We start from the raw sequence: 18,246 nt of genomic DNA, 5'->3' as shown, positions 1-18,246 counted from the left end.
TCCTATTATTTCGTGAGCTCCCTTTTCTCTAATGTGGACGTGCCCCCTTTCCTTTCCCTCACCATAAAAATAGGGGGCATCACTGTCTGGAAGGATAGTGCTGGTGAGCCCCATATACAATACCCGAAGGTTAAAGTTATGGCTGTGGCTGGAGTTTGAATCCGTGACCTGTGGAATGGCATTGCCATGCCTTTTCGATTGAGCTACAGCGCATGGTTTTTTACCACGCACGAGATCAATTTAGAGCAAGCATCAACTTTTATTTTAAATGTCTTCTAAGTTGGAGCAGCTAATCTGATAGGCTCTAGGAAGCGTTGAGTATGAGGAGGTAGGATTAATCCAGGCAGATACTCACCCTAAGACCGTGTGCGGCCTTAAGCTTGAGCAAAGCTGCTCAATTCAATTAAAAGGACAAGAAATGGATCAGACGAGGAATGAAGGACAAGGAGACCGTGAAAGACTACATTATCTACCGCTTAATGCTATCATTGCAAGGCAAGCGCTCGATGGGCAACCAAACTCTTTTCTCTGCTGTGCTATTCAGGCACCAGTAGAAATGGCGCTCATACCGAGTCTTTACCATGACCACACGGCTTACTTTTCGTCGGAAAATTCGAGACCGAGAAATGTAAAGGCCAACCTTCATCTATTCGCATGGTATGCTTCGGCAGACCAACATCGTGATTTGATAGCACAGAATGAGAAGGCCCACTTCAGTAATGTTCACGCGTGACCAAGCAACACACTTCTACTACAGATAAATGCCATACAGAAGCTAGTCCACGCCAATAAGCCAAAGCCTTTTAGTGTAACAAGTGGCGTTTCGATTCATGGGATGCACTACTTTCGAGCATCAAAAGTTGGCGTATACTTAGTTTCGGAAGCATTGTGAAACAATCTAATGCGGGTCATCGCAGGCAATGCTTTCAATGTGGCAATTTGGGTCACGCAGTTGCACAAGGTGGCTACAAAGATGTCTAGCGGGGTCCAAAGATTTTAGTAGCGACAGAAACAGACATCAACCATCAATAAATCGCAGCAGGACCCTCTGTAGTCTGGAAAATTAACGTCGCTGCTGAGTGCCTAAACCCCCAAATAGATGAGGAATCAGTAAAAATGCTTAGATAATTGTTATGGGTCCTTCCCATACATGATATGTAGCTTACATATACATGTTACTTAAGAAGGGTGATATAACCGAATTAGCCTGTGTAGCACGTCGTCTGTTTCTGTGGTATTAATGGGGATCCAGACCCATTATTAGCCAGTAAGATGTCGGCACGTAGATGGAATACTTCCATGAGGTTGGGAAGTCTTTTCAAACTAAGGGTTTAGAGTCAAATTTACATATATTATGAACTTACTTAACTCTTCCTCAAGTGCACGTGTAAGCCAAGAAACTTCGCTCTAAGCGAAGCCCGTTCCACATGCTAGCGCTTTATAGTCCTTCCTGTGACCAAGTTTGAGATGAGTATTCTCCTACTTTTTGACTGACGCAATTTTGATGCCAATTTCTTGACGATAGTGTCCAGACCACTAAGTCCAATGTGCCCAAGTCAAACGTGCCAGAGTTACGAAGTGGTGTCCCCATAGCATCCCGACGAGCTTGTCACATTGGCTTGTCAGTAATGTCAGGCTTCATGCACAGCTTGAACAGCCTCTGGCAGATTGCCACTTTGCAATACGTAATGGAAAAGATGCTGGAAGCATTTGACACAAGCATCACGCCGGCTCAAGCGATGAAGCTTTCACAGAAAGAAACAACCTTAAGAGGAGTTGGATAGAAAAACAATACATATATCTGACGGCCATCTCGGAAGTTTGCGGAAACGGTGGTGACTATTCGGTTCTTGGATGATACGCTTCGGAAGGAATGCGAAGTATTCTGTTGGCGAAGGTGGACCACACACGAACGGATTACCTAATTTAGGCGGAGCAATTTGCTCATTTTGCTCAATCATACGAGTAAGACTCTATCAAGGATCAAGGAAAGAACTCTCGGAAGAGAAAGCGTTAGATTCATTCCGGAGCGCTTGAATCGAACTAAAAATGAGACGCGTCGATGCCATTCATGTAATGAAGTTGGGCATATGAAGGCAGCGTGTCCATAGCACAAGCGTTTACATCGAGTCCAGCCAAATTTGTTGCTGGCCGTTAACGAAGCGTCCATTGAATCCAATGATTTTTTTATTATTAGAGAGTGGATCAAGCAGAAATCTGGTCAGTGACGAATCGTGGCTTAAGATGTTGAATTATGTAAAGCGGTCCGTATACAACCTGGTGGTAAGCCACTTAATGTGAGCAAAAAGAGGCAAGGTTACTATGATAGTTATGGCTTGTAGCATGGAGCGTGTTCTGACGCTAACGGATGTATACTTTGCCGAGGGCGTTCAACATAATTAAATTTCGTATGTAAATTTGGATGAAAAGGGTTATACACTTGGGTACGATGGTTCGCAACGGGTATTGATGGGTGCTATCATGATTTTATTGAATGAGGACCGATGTGTCACAAGATGTTCAGAAGGGTAGTTGTTGGATTTTCACAGACACCTAGGACAACTGATCTATGACACCATTGAACGTAGCTCGTGATCCTTCCTCCGATATATTTTGACGGACAAGCGTCGAGTTAATTGCCCTTAACGTGTGCGCAAGGAAAGCAGACGAAGTATTGGAAATCGAAAAAGGACAAGGGTGACCACTCACCTATCGATCGTGTTAAGGGGGTCATATGCTCGGACATTAGAGGTCCAATGGCGCCCAAGGACCGTTTGACCAATTGCGAAATGATTACTTTGTTGATCATAAACGAAACTATTGTCGTGATTTTCTTGCGCGCACGAAGGATGCTGCAGTCAAGAAGTTTGAGCATTTTTTGTTTTTTTTCGAGATAACCTAAGATTCTCGTGTGCACGTACTCTGCACTGACTCAGGAGAATAAAATCAACTATTCATTATTTTGCAAGAAGACGGGTGTGTCGAGGCAGCGCAGTGAAGCTCGCAACCAAGTTAGCAATGGAAAAGCCGAGAGATTGCACAAGAACCATTATGAAATGGCCCGCTAATAAAATATTTATTATTAATATTAAATGAATTAAAAATCACGATAAGTTAAATCGTAATAAATATTTTAAATACATATTTTTAATAAAAATAATTTACGGTAAAAATGGTAAAAATAAAAATAATTTACGGTAAAAATGATAAAAATAAAAATAATTTATGATAAAAATGGCAAAAATAAAAATAATTTATGGAATTCAACTAAAAATTCAATCATAGTCCAAAAACCCCATGAAAAATTTGAACTTAAAGTCAAAATTAAAAACATTGGTATTAGTACACTTTCTAAAAAGATATAAAATACAAGTATATCTAATACACTAAAAGAAATAATCAAACAAAATTCTAAAATAAAAATTTGTAAATAATAATGAGTAGAAATACAATTGATTTTTATAGTTATAATTATAAATTCTGTTATTCTTAATTCATATTTTTTTCATAGTAAATATGTATGATTTTTGATTGTGTTTTACCACTGGATTTCTGGGGAGATGCAGTGGAATACGCTGCCTACATATTGAACAGGGCTCCTACCAGTGCAAATTCAGGTCGTATATCCCCCATAAAGATGCTAACCAAGCAAACCCTGTTACTTGGTGAAATTGTTGTATTTGGATCGCTATGTACTGTGTACCGAAACCTAAGAAAGAAATGTTGCATAACGAGGACACCCCTGGAATTTATATTGGCAATGGTGAAGAGACCAAGGGATACCGAGTCCACCTACCCAAGGATAAGTGGTTGTCGTGACCCAACATGTACAAAATATTGAGACGTTAAGCAAAAACAAGGACGTAGGTTGTATTTGAAGAACATTGAATTTGCTGTATCGGATAAGTGCGCGCGAAACGTTGAACAAGATGGCGACACAGCTATTTCGCAAGAGGTGGAGGAGGTGACGAGTCACCATCCCGATCATACGAAGTCAAAGAGAAAGATTCCGTGGATAAGGAAGAAAAAGATTGTTATCAGATCGGTGAATAAATCCAAACTTTCGACTGGGAATCCAGCGGGTGTTTAAAACCAAGCGCGACGCGGAAGGCGGTAAAGAACGTTTGGAGGCAGGACTGGTCGCGTGTGAAAACGAACAAGTCTTTGGTGTGAGCTGTGGCATTACTTTGCAGCTGTCATAGACATGCCCAGCGTAAAAATGATTTCGCTCTGGCACGAAAATGGAGAGTTCCTGCAAAGCACGAAGACGTACCGAATGTGTATGTTAAGCTGAATAGAAGCTAATTTGGACATCTACATCTGGGCTTGCAAGGAATGCAAATTGCGAAGGTCTTGCCGTGAAGATTTGTACCAAGCTAGGGGATAATGTAACTGCTAACACTCTCTCTCGTCGTTCGGCGTAATACGATAACCAAAAAAGTACTCATACCACTTTGTTGGTTCATCACCCTGAAGCTTGTCTTTCAACATTCCTCCTCGTCGACACTGATCATAAAAAACACTTGATCCTTGCTCTGCCACCGTCAACTTTAATCAATTTACTTTAAACCGATCACTTGGAGCGATCATCCAGTCTTGGTGCAGCCAACGCCTTTGGAACTATGTCCGCAGGCACATTCAAAGTCCCTCGATGTTCGTATTTATATTATTCTCTTACGCTTACTAAATTCACTGACAGATTTGTAGCAAACATTGACATGTTTGGCCTTGGCTGATGCTGTATCGCCATCAAGCTGCTTCGAAGCAGCTTGATTATACACTCGCAACGACATCGGTTCTTCAAAGCTCACACTCCATTCTTGCAAGGATCGCGTATGCTTAAAAAGTTCTCGAGCCACAGTCAAAGCAGCTGTTAACTCAGCTTCCATTGTAGAGATCGAATCACCACCTTGGTTTTTGCACATCCAGCTCAATGGCATATCGTCAATCGTTATAAAGCCACCCGTGACTGACTTCTGTCACCTTCGTCGGCAGCAAAATCCGCGTCGCTGTAACCAACCACTTGCAAAGTAATGGAGTCATTTGTTCTCCACAGAAAGACGAAGATGTCTTGAGCCGGAAAGGTACCTGGCAATTCTCTTGGCCAGTTTCCAGTCACCAGTCATGGGCTAATTGCTTCTTCTTGACGCTTTGTGGTCCGCAAAATAAATCTCCAGTCTCGTGCAACGTGAAACCCATAGTAAACTTTCAACAAGTGATTGAAATGATTTCTCAGTCACCAATTCATTTCCTCTAGTAGCCGGTAAGAAATCGAGTTTAGATTTGTCACATTCATTTACAGTTTAGCCAATGGGTGTACGTCCACCATGCGCCATTTCGAGACCGTGGTCACTAAGCATGCCACCACTCCGAGTTTCTGATCAGATGTGTATCCATAACCTTTGTTGTCTTGTATGCGCATGCTCACAAACTTACGAGCACATCCAAGATTTTTCAGCGATAGAGAAATTAGCTCATCAAAGAATGTTTCCACCTCATTGTAACCAGTTTCAGATACCAAAAAGTCATCGACGTATTCACCGACAATTATAATGTGACCACTTGTCCATCTAAAATACAGCACATGTCTGTTAGGCATTGTTTGAAACCAATTACAACCAGCTTCTAGTGCAGAAATTTGCTCTACAAATTCCCTGCTTACCGCAAACCATAAGTGCCTTTTTCAGATCCAAAACCATTTCGAAACACCTAGCTTCGTTCTTACCTTGGGAATTCATTTCCTGCCGTGAAGATATGTACCAAGCTAGGGGATAATGTATCTAATAACACTCTCTTTTGCCTCTTTTGTGTGTCCTAGTCGGTACATTCCGTTCTCCATTTTACAACATAACTTTTCTAATCGATTTTGCTGCCGTCTTAGCCTTGTATGACCTTGCCGATGATGCATGTGGCACGCAGGAATGATGATGTCATTCTCAGCGCGTTTCTCCCTCTCCACTCATCATCTGAAATCGTTGCTTTTCGCACGGATGGATGTCAGCATAGTCTTTTAGACACCCATATGATTAGTTAAGGGGTCGCGAATGGATGGTGTTTGACCTTCCTTTGTTTACGTCTTTGATGGCTAGACATCGTGCCCATCCTTCTTTTCTAGATTTGAATGGCTCGCGTGCTGCGCCTTTTTGGATGGCAGATAGCTTAGTGAGCCTCAACACGCTTTCTTGATGGGCTACCGACTTCATTATGCACTATTGCTACTGATAGGCAATTCCTAGTTTGCTAAGAAGGAAAGGTAAGTTTTATAGCTCTTGCTCGAGCTGATGTAGTCTCCTGTACTTCAGCTGCTAGCGTCAGCAATTTTGTCGCGTAAGCTATGTGAGTGTCCCATCACGAATGCTTGCCCTTTGCTGTATACTAGCACTGTTGAAATGGTACGACTAGTAGTGTCCAAAGGGCGCGACAGGTGGTGTCGATGGCACGCGACCTTTAAAATGGAGGAAGCGCCTCTTGATAAACTACGTGAATGATTGGAGGAGGTGGGCCGAAGAGATTGAAGGATAATAAGCTTCCCATACAGTTAGTTTTCTCTTTTACCAGGTATTGTCGAAGCAGCATGAATATTCAACAAGTTAGGAGCCCAAGCCCCTCGGAAGAACCTCCTGCAGCTCCGCTATGCGCACACGATTATGCGACAATTTTTAGCGTGGAGGTCTCTCAAGTAGTGAACACGGGGCTTCTGACCATATTTTAGACCGTCTGGATAGACCGAAGAGACGCATTGATGATTTAATGAGCAACATGACACGGGAACACGTAGAGCGTGCTCAGCTGCCCCCTGCCGAAAGTGGTTCGAGCATCTTTAGCCAGCTCTTGCATGCTCGACGACAACGATCCAGAGCGGACTCGCTTGGTGAAGGGATGGGAGTGCAAATGCTATTTGCTCCTCAGCAATCATGAGCGTAGCAGCAGCAACACTTCATCCCGACTTTCAACCTACCGCGCAAGTAAATAGGCAGCCGGGCAGCAATTCTTTACCCAGCAGTACTTTAGTATCAAGATGCCGACTATCAAAAAATGAAGCAACCAAGTGAGTGTTTTACTGGCAAGGAGAAATACAGAGGACTTGGGCCTGGATTTAAAGAATGAAGGTTGCAGTTGCTGGACGAACTTGTTGCAGCTCACCAACTCAGTAGAGGCGAGTGGCTGGAAGAATTCAGGATGAGGACTCTTATTCGATATATAGATGGTATCGCAAGAAAACACTTTAGCAAGATGAAAGAATCTGGTCATCGGAAATACCTACGGTTGAACATCTAATGAAGATGTTGGAAATGTACAACAGAGAAGGTACTGTGGATCAAGCCACGCGGTTGATGCGAGCACGTAAGCAAAATGATCGCGCCTGGACGGATACTTGGTTGCGGTCGCAAGTTCGTAGAATTTCCAGACAGATTCTTTTTTCTTTTTTCTTCAGTACATTTGTGAAAGGGCAGCGACGGAGGTAAAAAGAGCCATGCAGACTAGGCTCGATCGCCGTCGCACTGGCCATCTCAAGCAGGCGTGGGAGATTGCGGACTTTGCTGCGACGTTCGAGCATGCTACAAGCGCGAATGTTGTTTGTGTGCAGAAACAACCCACTGAAATCCGTGATTATAATCGGAATTCGCACGCTGCGATAGAGAAACCGGCACGTGGAGTTGGGAAGCGATGCTGAAGTTGCAACCAAGTCGGCCATACCAACCGAGAATGCCCCAAAAAGGTGAATAAAAACCAAGTGCCGTTCGCTTCTAGTGTCAGCGACATTTCCAGTAAACAAGATCTAACCTGGATTTTAGATAGTGGTGCTAGTAGACACTGGTGATGGACGACACCATCCTTGTAGATGCGGTAGATAGCTGCGACGAGTGCAACATTGCGGATGGTCAGTCGATTAATGTCATGAAGGCTGGCCAAGTAACGTTAAGTGCTACCCTGGATGGGACGTGCATGTGGTCACTAGTAGTGAAGTCTATTTGGCCTAAAATCTCGCACAAAATTAAATACGTTCTGCAAGCTTGAATAAAGAGGAGTCGCTCTAAGCTATGAAGACGGACGGCAGTAGTTGAAGCGTGTCAGTGAGGGGGCACGAGCCTTTGAGGTCGAAAAAGATAGCAGTGAACTGGTCGTTAACACTCGGGGTGAAAGAGAGTTACCTACCAGGGACAAGGTTGCACTTGCCGCTGTGCATGCTGCTAATTCTGAAGTCGACACTATGAGTCGAGCGAGATGTACGGTACTACAGCTACACAATCGTCTTGAATACCTCATTTACGATACGGTTAAAAAAATGACCGACAGTCCAGGCTCGGAAATTGAGCTAGTCGACCGAACTCGACCAGAATGTATAACATGTGCACAAGGCAAACAGGCGAAGGATTCACAGATACTGGCACACTCACCAATTCGATCAATTGGTGAGTGTGTGCCAGTATCTGTGAATTCTTGGGTGGAGTGCCTATTAAGGTTCAAGGCAGCCACCAAGCCGGGCACATCGATACGTCGGGTATCAAACGGTTCCTAAGAGTCAAAACTCTTCGGGTAACTTTCCATTGGATGAAAATCTGATGCCTTTGCCTCACGGAGCGGTGGGCAAGCAACCTTTCAACAAGGAAGCGTTGATTCCCACTCGCATCCATTAGTGGAGGCGGCGCCGTGGATGCAATATCATGACGAGCTGTCGCCAGCTTGTGCAAAGGGTTTAAAGCGCACTTTGTTGGCCGATTGGGCGATCGCATTTACCTTCGTTCATTCGACCGATTGACGCAAGGGCTTTGCACCTTCGAAACCAAATCGTGGCGACGGTTACTCTCATCATCAACGCCCTCCCGTAAGCGCAGGTGACACGATTGCAATTATGTCGACGAACAGGCGGGCCCGACAAATAAGGCTCACCTGGTGTATCCACCTTCTCCAAAATCATTGGCGCCTTCTCGTGAAGCGCTTGAATCACCGGGACTGGGGGGACAAATTTAACGTCGCCAAAAAGCTAGGAGCCTCGCTCCCAAATGAAGAAATACGTCGCCGGCCTCGTCGATCTGTATGACGAGGACCATCCTTGATCCAAAAAGACCAATATAAAGAGTGCTCTTCGCGCTCGTGAAGGGTTGAAAATTATCAAATCCCCTTACGTACTCGTAGGAGAGGCACGCCCTCCGATAGGGTTCCTTTAATAATTCGCTACCATTGATCAAGAACTGCGTCCTTGACGCAACAGGTTCATGAATCTCCCATCGAGAGACAAGATTACCCTTCCACTCTCGGCAAACGATGCAGCGCGAAGCGTGCACCAACTCAAGATCTCTCTAAAACCAATAACGTAATGTAAACAGTCTGTCTAGCCAGGTCTCGCGGCCTACTGCTAGTACGTTTTGTACAAAAGCCTCCCAAAATTGAAACTCGGAATTTAAATAATTGAGACGCTTTCACAGTACGTCTAGCAGCGATTCTTAAAATTATTAAAAATATTTAAAACAATCGATGTGTAGAACTGGCCTATAACAGCCACAGCATTATTGTGTATGGTGATGTTGAAAATATTATCTACAAAGACAATTATTCACTCTTCTCCGTTACTCCTCTTATAGGTGATAGTAATTATGTAACGACAATCCCGTTACATCACCCCGATTCAAGCAACAGTCCGTTTAGTGATTGTTATCATCCGACAAAGATGACTATTCTGTCTCACTCCGAAAGGGAAAATTTCTTTATCTGTAAACGCATTTCCAACCAATTCATAACGTGGATAACATGTCCACGCGATGCGCCTCTAAGGTGATCAACCTAGCAGCTGCATGACTTAGTGCAGCTTCTAACGAAGCCAAACCCAGCAAGCGCTCCGGTGTCTGCTGTGGGCAACAGCTCACCTGCAACTCCGATTAAAAGTTATCTTTTGATGATTCGTAAATTTGATCCGACTCAAAGCATTTCACGGCCTCCGAATTACTCGGGGTCGGTACAGCCGAACCTATGGATTCAAGCGAATTGAATGAGGAAGTGTATACTAACTTCAGACCCATACGATGAGGGGTCATCTTGTAATGACTCCGAAAATGGTCACAATGTTTGTGATGCTAGTATGCGTCACCAGGAACATAGTATATAACAAGATCACTTCGAAAGATACGTTAGATCGATTGCTTACATTACTTAAAAGTATAGAGACCGCAATACGGTGCATTTTGCTTTTCAGAAGAAGCCTTGGTTGCCCGCAAAGAGCAACTTAATTCGCTGGTCGAGAATGATTACTGATCGTTATAAGATTTCTTTGTTCGAGTTATCAAGGCTTCACAGCCCCAGTGAAACCGAACGCGAGTTTTTCATCGATGCTATCTTCGACGTCGTTCACGCGCAAACGGCGGTGAGCAATGAGTCACTTTCTGTTACATATTAGATAGTATTTTAGGAGTATTTGCACACAGGAACTTAATTATATTAATGCAGCTATACTATTTCCTTATACTAAATTTTCCTTAGTTGCTTATCCACGCTTAGCAACTTTAAGCCTTCCTTTGCATTTCGTGCATGTGGTGTCTTCGGATGCACCTTACCTTTACTGTCTTTAGTGTATGTTAGCTAGCACTGAGGCAGTAATGGCAAAAGGTGCCCCGTTCCAGTCGTGTACGCAAATCATCGTTTAATGTGATCCTTTTTTTCTGTTAAGTTTGCTTCGTGCAATTATTGACGCGTTTTATTTCATCATATACTGTACTTCTCTGGCTTAAAATCATGGCGCTACTATTATTATTGTCGTAATTTGTAATCAATGAACGCACTATAATTAGCCTTGCCTTAAGATCGGATTTGCTTATTTTATAGGAGCCAGTCGGCGATCACTTTGACGGGTTTAGCGCTAAGAAATGCATCTATATTTACAGTATTGTTGCATCGGCATATCAGTTTGACTTATTATAACTGGATTTAGATATTATAATTTGTAGCTAAGAGTTGCATCGGCTTAAATTTGGCATCACTAAGTTTTTTTAATTGTCACGACCTGCCAGTCGGCGACAAATTTAAATGCTTAAGCGTTAAGGAAATATGTTCAAATAAAAATTTGCAGTGTAGTTGTTTAGGCTAATCACTACAGCCATAGAGCTTGTCAGTCAACTGCTAATAAAAGTGTTAAACGATAACTATGAAGCAAAGTGCAGCGAGAAGCGCGCAGACTGAGCCCAGCTCGAATAGATGCATGGTGATTATATGTCGTTAGCTCTGAAAAAAAGGAACTTACTTATGGGTACATCAAGCTGCAACGCGAAAACACTACGTTTATCAAGACGAAGACGCTATACCAGAAATCTGGTACGGTGCGGGAAAACGTCGATACCCAGTAGGTGCGAGGCGCCCTATTAGAGATGAACTAGGCTCTTTTGAACCTCTAGGATGTGATAGTAAAAGGGACTTAGCCCCAATTAGCTATGTGGGCAATGGCACTGGGCGTGAGTACAAGCCTGGCTTGTTATTCGCTCAAGCGACTGTGAATGGCTTTGTTAAGCCCTGGTCAATTTTAATCGACTCAGGAGCGTCTTGCAAATTATCCTCGACGTCTATCCCTTGAGGGAATTAAATAATACGTTGAGGCGCTTAAAGCGCATGAAAGTGATACAATCACTGTTCGCTTAGCGACTGAAACTCTTGTCATTGTTCCTAAAGTTCCGTTGAACTTAGAAATGAAGGTCCTGGAGTTTGACAGTTTGAAAAGCTGTCTCGTCCTTGATTTGGATTCGACATATGATCTCGTTCTCGATATGGCCTGGCTTAGAAACCATTAGTTATGGATTGATTGGAGGTTTAAGACCTTAGGCGCCACGCGCAATGTTCCTAGCAAAGTTTTGGAGAGTCATCAACCCGCATCAAAACCATTTGAGTTAGGTAATCCTGATATAAAAATCCATATATGACAACCAACCAACGCTCCACCGGAAAAGGAATTGGGATTATATTGCCATTCTTACAAGCGTTGCTGTGTTTCCAGCGAGTGCATGTTTCACAACTTTGCACGTAATTTTAACGTCTTGATTAAATGTACTATTGAGCGATGCGTACGAATGTGCGTTGAGCACCAGGATGCGCGGCAATGTTGGAGTCATGAAAGCATGTGACGATGGAACTTCGCAGATAATTATGTTTTGTATTAGACACACACAGACACCATCGTTTGCAACTTGAGAAAAAGCAAAACCGTTGTGTCTAAAATATATTGAATCAGGATGCTTGAATTGTTCAGCGAAATCGGGACAGTACGATATCCATCGGCAAATTCCTTGCAAACCGAATAAGCCCACCAAGCGAACTTTAAATTTGAGATTGTTGTGTCATATTGAAAGCAACAGATGAAGGCTCGACAGCACTAGCATAGCGAGAATGATCCAGCTTTACATGACCTTTGTCGTGATGAAGCTGCAAATCGACAGAAGTAGAACCGCTAGAAGCACCCTCCTCCCCAACAGAGTGAAATGGTGAAGATGAAGAGTAACCTTATCCGATACAGTAGTTAAGTCAGCTAAAATTGGTGGATTTGCTATAGTGGTAGTCGCGCACTGTTGTCGAGATACAGTTTGTATTGACTCATCCAAAGGTTGACGTGATAAAGCATCGGCAGCCACATTTAAATGGCCTTGAACGTAATGCAGCTTGAATGTAAATTGCGAAAAGAACATAACAAACGAGCTAGCTTTGACAAAACGTTCGGATGAAGCAAAAACCATTTGCATGCACTGTTGTCGGTATAGATATCAAAATCACGACCGTAAAAGTAATGACGCCACTTTTTTAATGCAAGCTTAATCACGAAAAGTTCTTTTTCGTGCGTCGTTTAACTAAGCTTATGAATTCCCAAGTTCTTTAAAAAAAGCAATAAGATGATCACAACCAAATTAAAATTTAAAAGAGAACGCCACCAACACAATAGACAGAGAAGAAAACATCTGTCATGATCAGGAAGTCTCAACACAGGGGCGCCTTAAAGAGCGTTCTTGATTAGCTCAAGAGCACAAGTCTCCTCATCCTTCAGTCCCAAGCATGATCCTTCTTGACAAGAGAACCAAGAGGTTACTCAAGAGTCGCGTAGTCACGAATAAAAAAACGACGAGAATAACCAGCCAAATTCAAGAGGCTTAAAAGTTTTTTTCTGGTTTGTTGGAAACGGCCACTTTGCGATGGCTTCAGTCTTGCGAGTGTCCATGGTAAGTCCTTTAGCCGAATTGTATGTCCAAGAAGCTTCACTTCCGACTGGCCAAAATGCATTTCAGACTAATGACAGAATAACTTTTCACTATGAAGAGCCTCAAAAAGAATTCAAAGATGTTTAACGTGTGCGTCCAAAAACTGGTGGAGAACACACATATGTCATCTAACTAGACGACAGCGAATTTGTATTTTGCAAAAGTACTCGCATAAGACGAGACCATACACCAGGCGTACCAGCCAGTCCTATAGGAGCAACACACCATTGGTAGGTTTCAGCATGTGTTCGAAAGGCAGTATACTTGCGTCTATTAGATGTAATCCGCATGTGGTGGTACCCTTAAGCCAGATCCAGAACTGAAAAGTTCACACACCCACACATCTGATCAAAACGTTCGTCGATGCGAGGAAAAAGTATCTTCGGAATAATCGTTTGCAAATCAACGCAACGATAATCAATGACCCCAGTGAAGCGGCAAATGCGCATTGTCTGAGCGTACCCACTCAGCTCGTGATATGTCGTTCTCAGTAATGGGGTCCTTTTTTGGGACAACAAATATATTTGATTCACATGGAGAATCCGAAATCTCGATCCAACCTTTCTAAAGCTTTTTTGACACGAACATATCAAGTGCATACTGTTCGACTTTGGATAGGCGAAACGGAACACGGTTGCTAGGCATTGTATCCGGTTTTGATGTGAGATCAAAATCAACACGTCGCGAAGGTGGAATTTCATCAAGAAGTGTCTCTGGAAAAATACATCTTTGAACTCACTTAAAAATGTACTGATCGGTTTCGGCACCGTATCGCTTTCTGGCATAACAGCACAGGCCTTCACAAGATAAACTTCATCGTACTCGTGTTTCTTACCTTTCCACTTAAAGTCCACAGCCGCAATTTCTACAACAATCTCAGTAGATGGTTCCCGATTGCTGCTCATCGACGGTACATAATCGTGCAGAAACGAAAGGTCATGAGAACGCCAATTCAACTTACGTTGAGTGTGGCCGAGCCTTAAATCTGGCGACTTATCTGAGATGGTGGTCAAACGACCAACGACTGAGTTAAACTCATCGTCACTTCTGGACGAGCTGTCCTGGAAGCTGCACTTAGTGCGCGGAGCGGGTCATCAATCCTTAAAGATTCTAGGGATCGATTTTATTCCTTGATTAACGATTTTTATGATGTGGTATGTACCAATCCACCATCTGTTTTTTGTTGTTTGTAATCCACCATCTGTTTTTTTGTAGCATTTGTTGCTGTTGGTCAACCATTTCCAAAAGCTTTATAGAAACCAAGTCAATTTCATGACGGACACCTCTATCCATCTACCCCCCCATCTACCCCCGGATAGAGGTGTCCGTCATGAAAATGACTTGGTTCCTATAAAGCTTTTGGAAATGGTTGACCAACAGCAACAAATGCTTGAAGCTATGACCAAGCGTGAGGTAAACGTTGAAGGAATCAGGTTACCTCAATCCACGGCAAGATAAAAGATTCTGTTAATTTGTATTTCGAACAACTTACTCAGTGCTTTGACGCAGAGAACATTGATTGGCGCGATGTCAGTCAAAGTTCTTGAATCTTGGCAATTCTACCGCAATTTTAAGGGAAATGCTGCAGACTGGTGCAGGTTGAATAAGCGATCTATTAAGGACATGTAAGACCTTATCGCGCAAGTGGTGACGAATTTGAACCCCCTGATCAGCAAGAACACTTGCGCGATCAATTGTACGCGCTCAAGCAAAGAAGTTATCCAACCTTGGAAGCTTACACTTCGCGTTTCCGTGAAGCTATCATGCAAGTTGCGGAGATGAGCGAGTTGGACAGAATTACGTACTTTACGCGAGGCTTTCTGAGTCCCACTCGTGAAGAAGTACAATACCGTCGGTGCGCTACATTGTCTCAAGCTATGAAGATTGCGTTGGAATATGATCGATCGAACGCAATTCATTGAATCCGCGAAGCACTCCCCGTATTACAAATCAAGTGCAACATGGAATCGCTGAGTATGCAAAGGACCGTCGTCAAGAGATCATTGATAGCTAAAATCTTTTACTCGTAGCTCAAGATCGTCAAAAGAAGTACTACGACAAGAAACGAACTGCGATTACTTTCAAAGCTGGAGATTTGATTATATTGGATACTCGTCGTATACCTATGAAATATGTAACACAAGACATTGATGAAAACCGCCTAAAATTGGCTGCTCGTAAGGGTGGACTATGAAAATTATCAAAATGGTCAACCCAAATGTTCTCATCGCCAATATCGAGAAGCGGCAACGAGGAGTCAAGTCCAGGAGGATGTAACAACGTACCATCTCAATAATGGGTTGGCTGTTACAAGGCACTGCCGACTTGTACTGCTTCAGTACAAATCCACTTCGCACTGCTTCAGTGCAAGTGGTGCCACACGTCACTTCACGTACACTCGTACGTGCAGAGGAAGACTCTTTTTAAAACAGTTGCTTAAATGGGGTTAAAAAGGAAACTGTATTTACCACAATTAAGTTCTTCTGTGTTTAACTATTTTCTACTATTTTATTATATACTAATACAAAATATGTAATAAAGTCTTATCTGTGTCTCTCTTTGCGCGCGTCTAGTGCTGACTGGACCGCGGAGCAAGTAGATATTTAGACCTATATCTACCAATAAATAAGCTTTTTGAATGTTACAATGTAAAGTAAAATTCCTAGAATATTATCTAGCATTTAGTTAATATATTTATCAGCAACCTTTAAGTGTTAATTAATATAACAATACACCCCGTTACATCATTACCCCTTAAAAGACAATCACTCTGGCTGCAATGAATAAAATAGTCACTATAAGACCACTTAAGTGAAAAAGATGTTGATTGGTTAGAACCATATTTTAATTTGATCGCATGGTTAACGGGTCTACGCGGTCAGCGAATACTGCAGAACCTTCGGCTGCGGTACATGCAGCCGCGGGCGACGCGTTATTGTCTTTCGCGGCAGACAATTCGTCTGCCGTACTATCATCTTCTCCCGCAATACTAAATGTTGCGGGTGCATGTGGCGAGTCACCACGTGAATGCGACTCCTTTTTGATGGTCGACAATGAGTGCGAGTCGGACGAGATGGTCGGGGAGAGTGGAACAGTCGCCTGAACATCGTCAGGCGACTCACTATGAGCCTTCGAATTAGGGGGCTCAATCGGATAGTCGTGCTAATGGTGTTCGGTATTGCAGATTTGGTTCCGAATATGAGGATGATTCTATATCGCCAGCACCGTCTCCCGTGCCTTCACCAGCACTCATCCCTGTGCGTGGTGCTGACGACGGCGTAAGCCATCATGATAAATGTTTTTGTGGTACCCCTGCATCAGTGGGTACCACTCAGTGGAGTGCAGGTAATAAAATGTCTCGTCTTGCTCCTGGGAAGAAGCCCTGGCTTTTGCCGAACGCTACTCAGTAGCTTGTCTGGAAAACTACTCCTCAAAAGATATATCCATTATTTATTGCGACAAAGCTACATGGCCTTGATCCCAGCGCGAAGAAGTTTCGCGTCGAGGAGTATTTTTATCTCGATGTTTTTCTCAAGCATCTATGGTATTATGTCAGCAACAAGCGAGATAAAAGCTTTCTGTGTAGGCTTTTTATATGTCATCAAACAAAGTTGACGATGTCACACTTGTAATGAGTGATGCAACAGTGGTATTAATTCAACTGCTGGAGTGCGTAGCCGGCTCAAACCGGGTCGGCGTGCTAACGTATCAGCGACGACATTAAGTGTCCTGGTTTATGTTCCACGGAAAATATTATACTCCGCGAAGAAAAATAGCCACCTCGCCATTCTTTGCGAGAGGTGTGGGCTGTTAATGGCTGTGCGTAATGACGCATGGTCCGTATGTGCGATGAACGTTCTATCTCCTCGATGATAGACCCTAATTTAAACCAGTGCATATTTCATGGCAAGGAGTTCCTTGCCATGCACTGGGTAATTGCGTTCAGATGGTTGGAGCTGACGCAATTGATAACAGACGACGCGCTCCGCGCCGTCTGTATCGTATTGCCTTAACGCACAGCCGAATTTGAATCGCTGCGTTACATACCAAATGAAACGTATGTCTTGATCTGCAATCGCCAAGATGGGCGATTGCATCAAGCTTTGCTTTATACCTTCAAACGAACGCTGACAGTCAGCGTTCCATAACCATTTCTCGTCTTTTTTTTTTAAGAGACGAGAGAGATGAACTGTCATCTCTGCATAATTGCGAGAGTATTTGTGCAAGTACGTCGCTAAACCAAGGAACTTTCTAAGTCCCTTGACATCGACTGGAACTGGCCAGTCGGTAATTGCCTTGATCTTTTCAGGATCAGGGCGCACGCCATGTTTACCGACAATGCACCCAAGAAGTGGTATTTCGCTTGCAGCGAATATACACTTCTTGAGATTTGCATACAACTTATGTTTTCGCATAAGTGTAAGAACCTGACGAACGTGAGTTTTATGAACTTCCACGTCCGCCTTTCTGTCAATTGTCTGACTATGGACGAAAAAATCGTCAAAATAACTCGGTGCGAATTTTTGCACCGGACTCAACGGATTCGTTACGCATCTGTTGAAAGTTGCAGGAGCGTTACTAAGCTCCTGTGGCATTAATAGCTTTTTCCAAAGCATCCCACTGGGAGTGCTCACTGCTGTGTACGGGATGTCTTGTTCACGCATAAGGATCTGATAAAATTCATCCATCAGATCCATAGACGGAAAGATGGTACTCTTAGACATACCATCTATGATTACGTCTTTTCTAGGTATCGGCGTTTGAGCCGGTACCGTTGCAGCATTCAGTTTATTAAATGCGTGCACTATCCGCCACCCTCCTGTCGCCTTCGGCACACAGAAGGTTGGAGAGCTATGTGGGGAGGTTGACCTCCTTTCATGGCCCGCTTTTACGCGACCGGTAAAGAATTTATCGATCGCAAGTACTTCTTCACGTGGCAGTGGCCACTGCTTCACTGACACAGTACTTCGAGCCCGGTTTGAGCTCGATCTAATGTCGAGTGCCTTAATCCATAGGCAAC

General features: G+C 43.4%; 1 protein-coding gene across 1 annotated transcript; it reads left to right on the top strand.

Moving 5' to 3' along the window:
- Nucleotides 1-418: 418 nt before the first annotated feature.
- Nucleotides 419-733, top strand: CCR75_000133 (uncharacterized protein; the record flags this gene model as incomplete). The annotated part of the gene is made up of 1 exon (XM_067958241.1): nucleotides 419-733. One exon carries the CDS (start codon nucleotides 419-421, stop codon nucleotides 731-733), a length of 315 nt encoding a protein of 104 aa, XP_067818301.1.
- Nucleotides 734-18,246: the final 17,513 nt, after the last annotated feature.

Source organism: Bremia lactucae, linkage group LG6, assembly GCF_004359215.1.
Source record: "Bremia lactucae strain SF5 linkage group LG6, whole genome shotgun sequence".
In the NCBI taxonomy this organism is placed as follows: domain Eukaryota; phylum Oomycota; class Peronosporomycetes; order Peronosporales; family Peronosporaceae; genus Bremia; species Bremia lactucae.
This window is presented reverse-complemented; position numbering and strand designations above follow the sequence as displayed.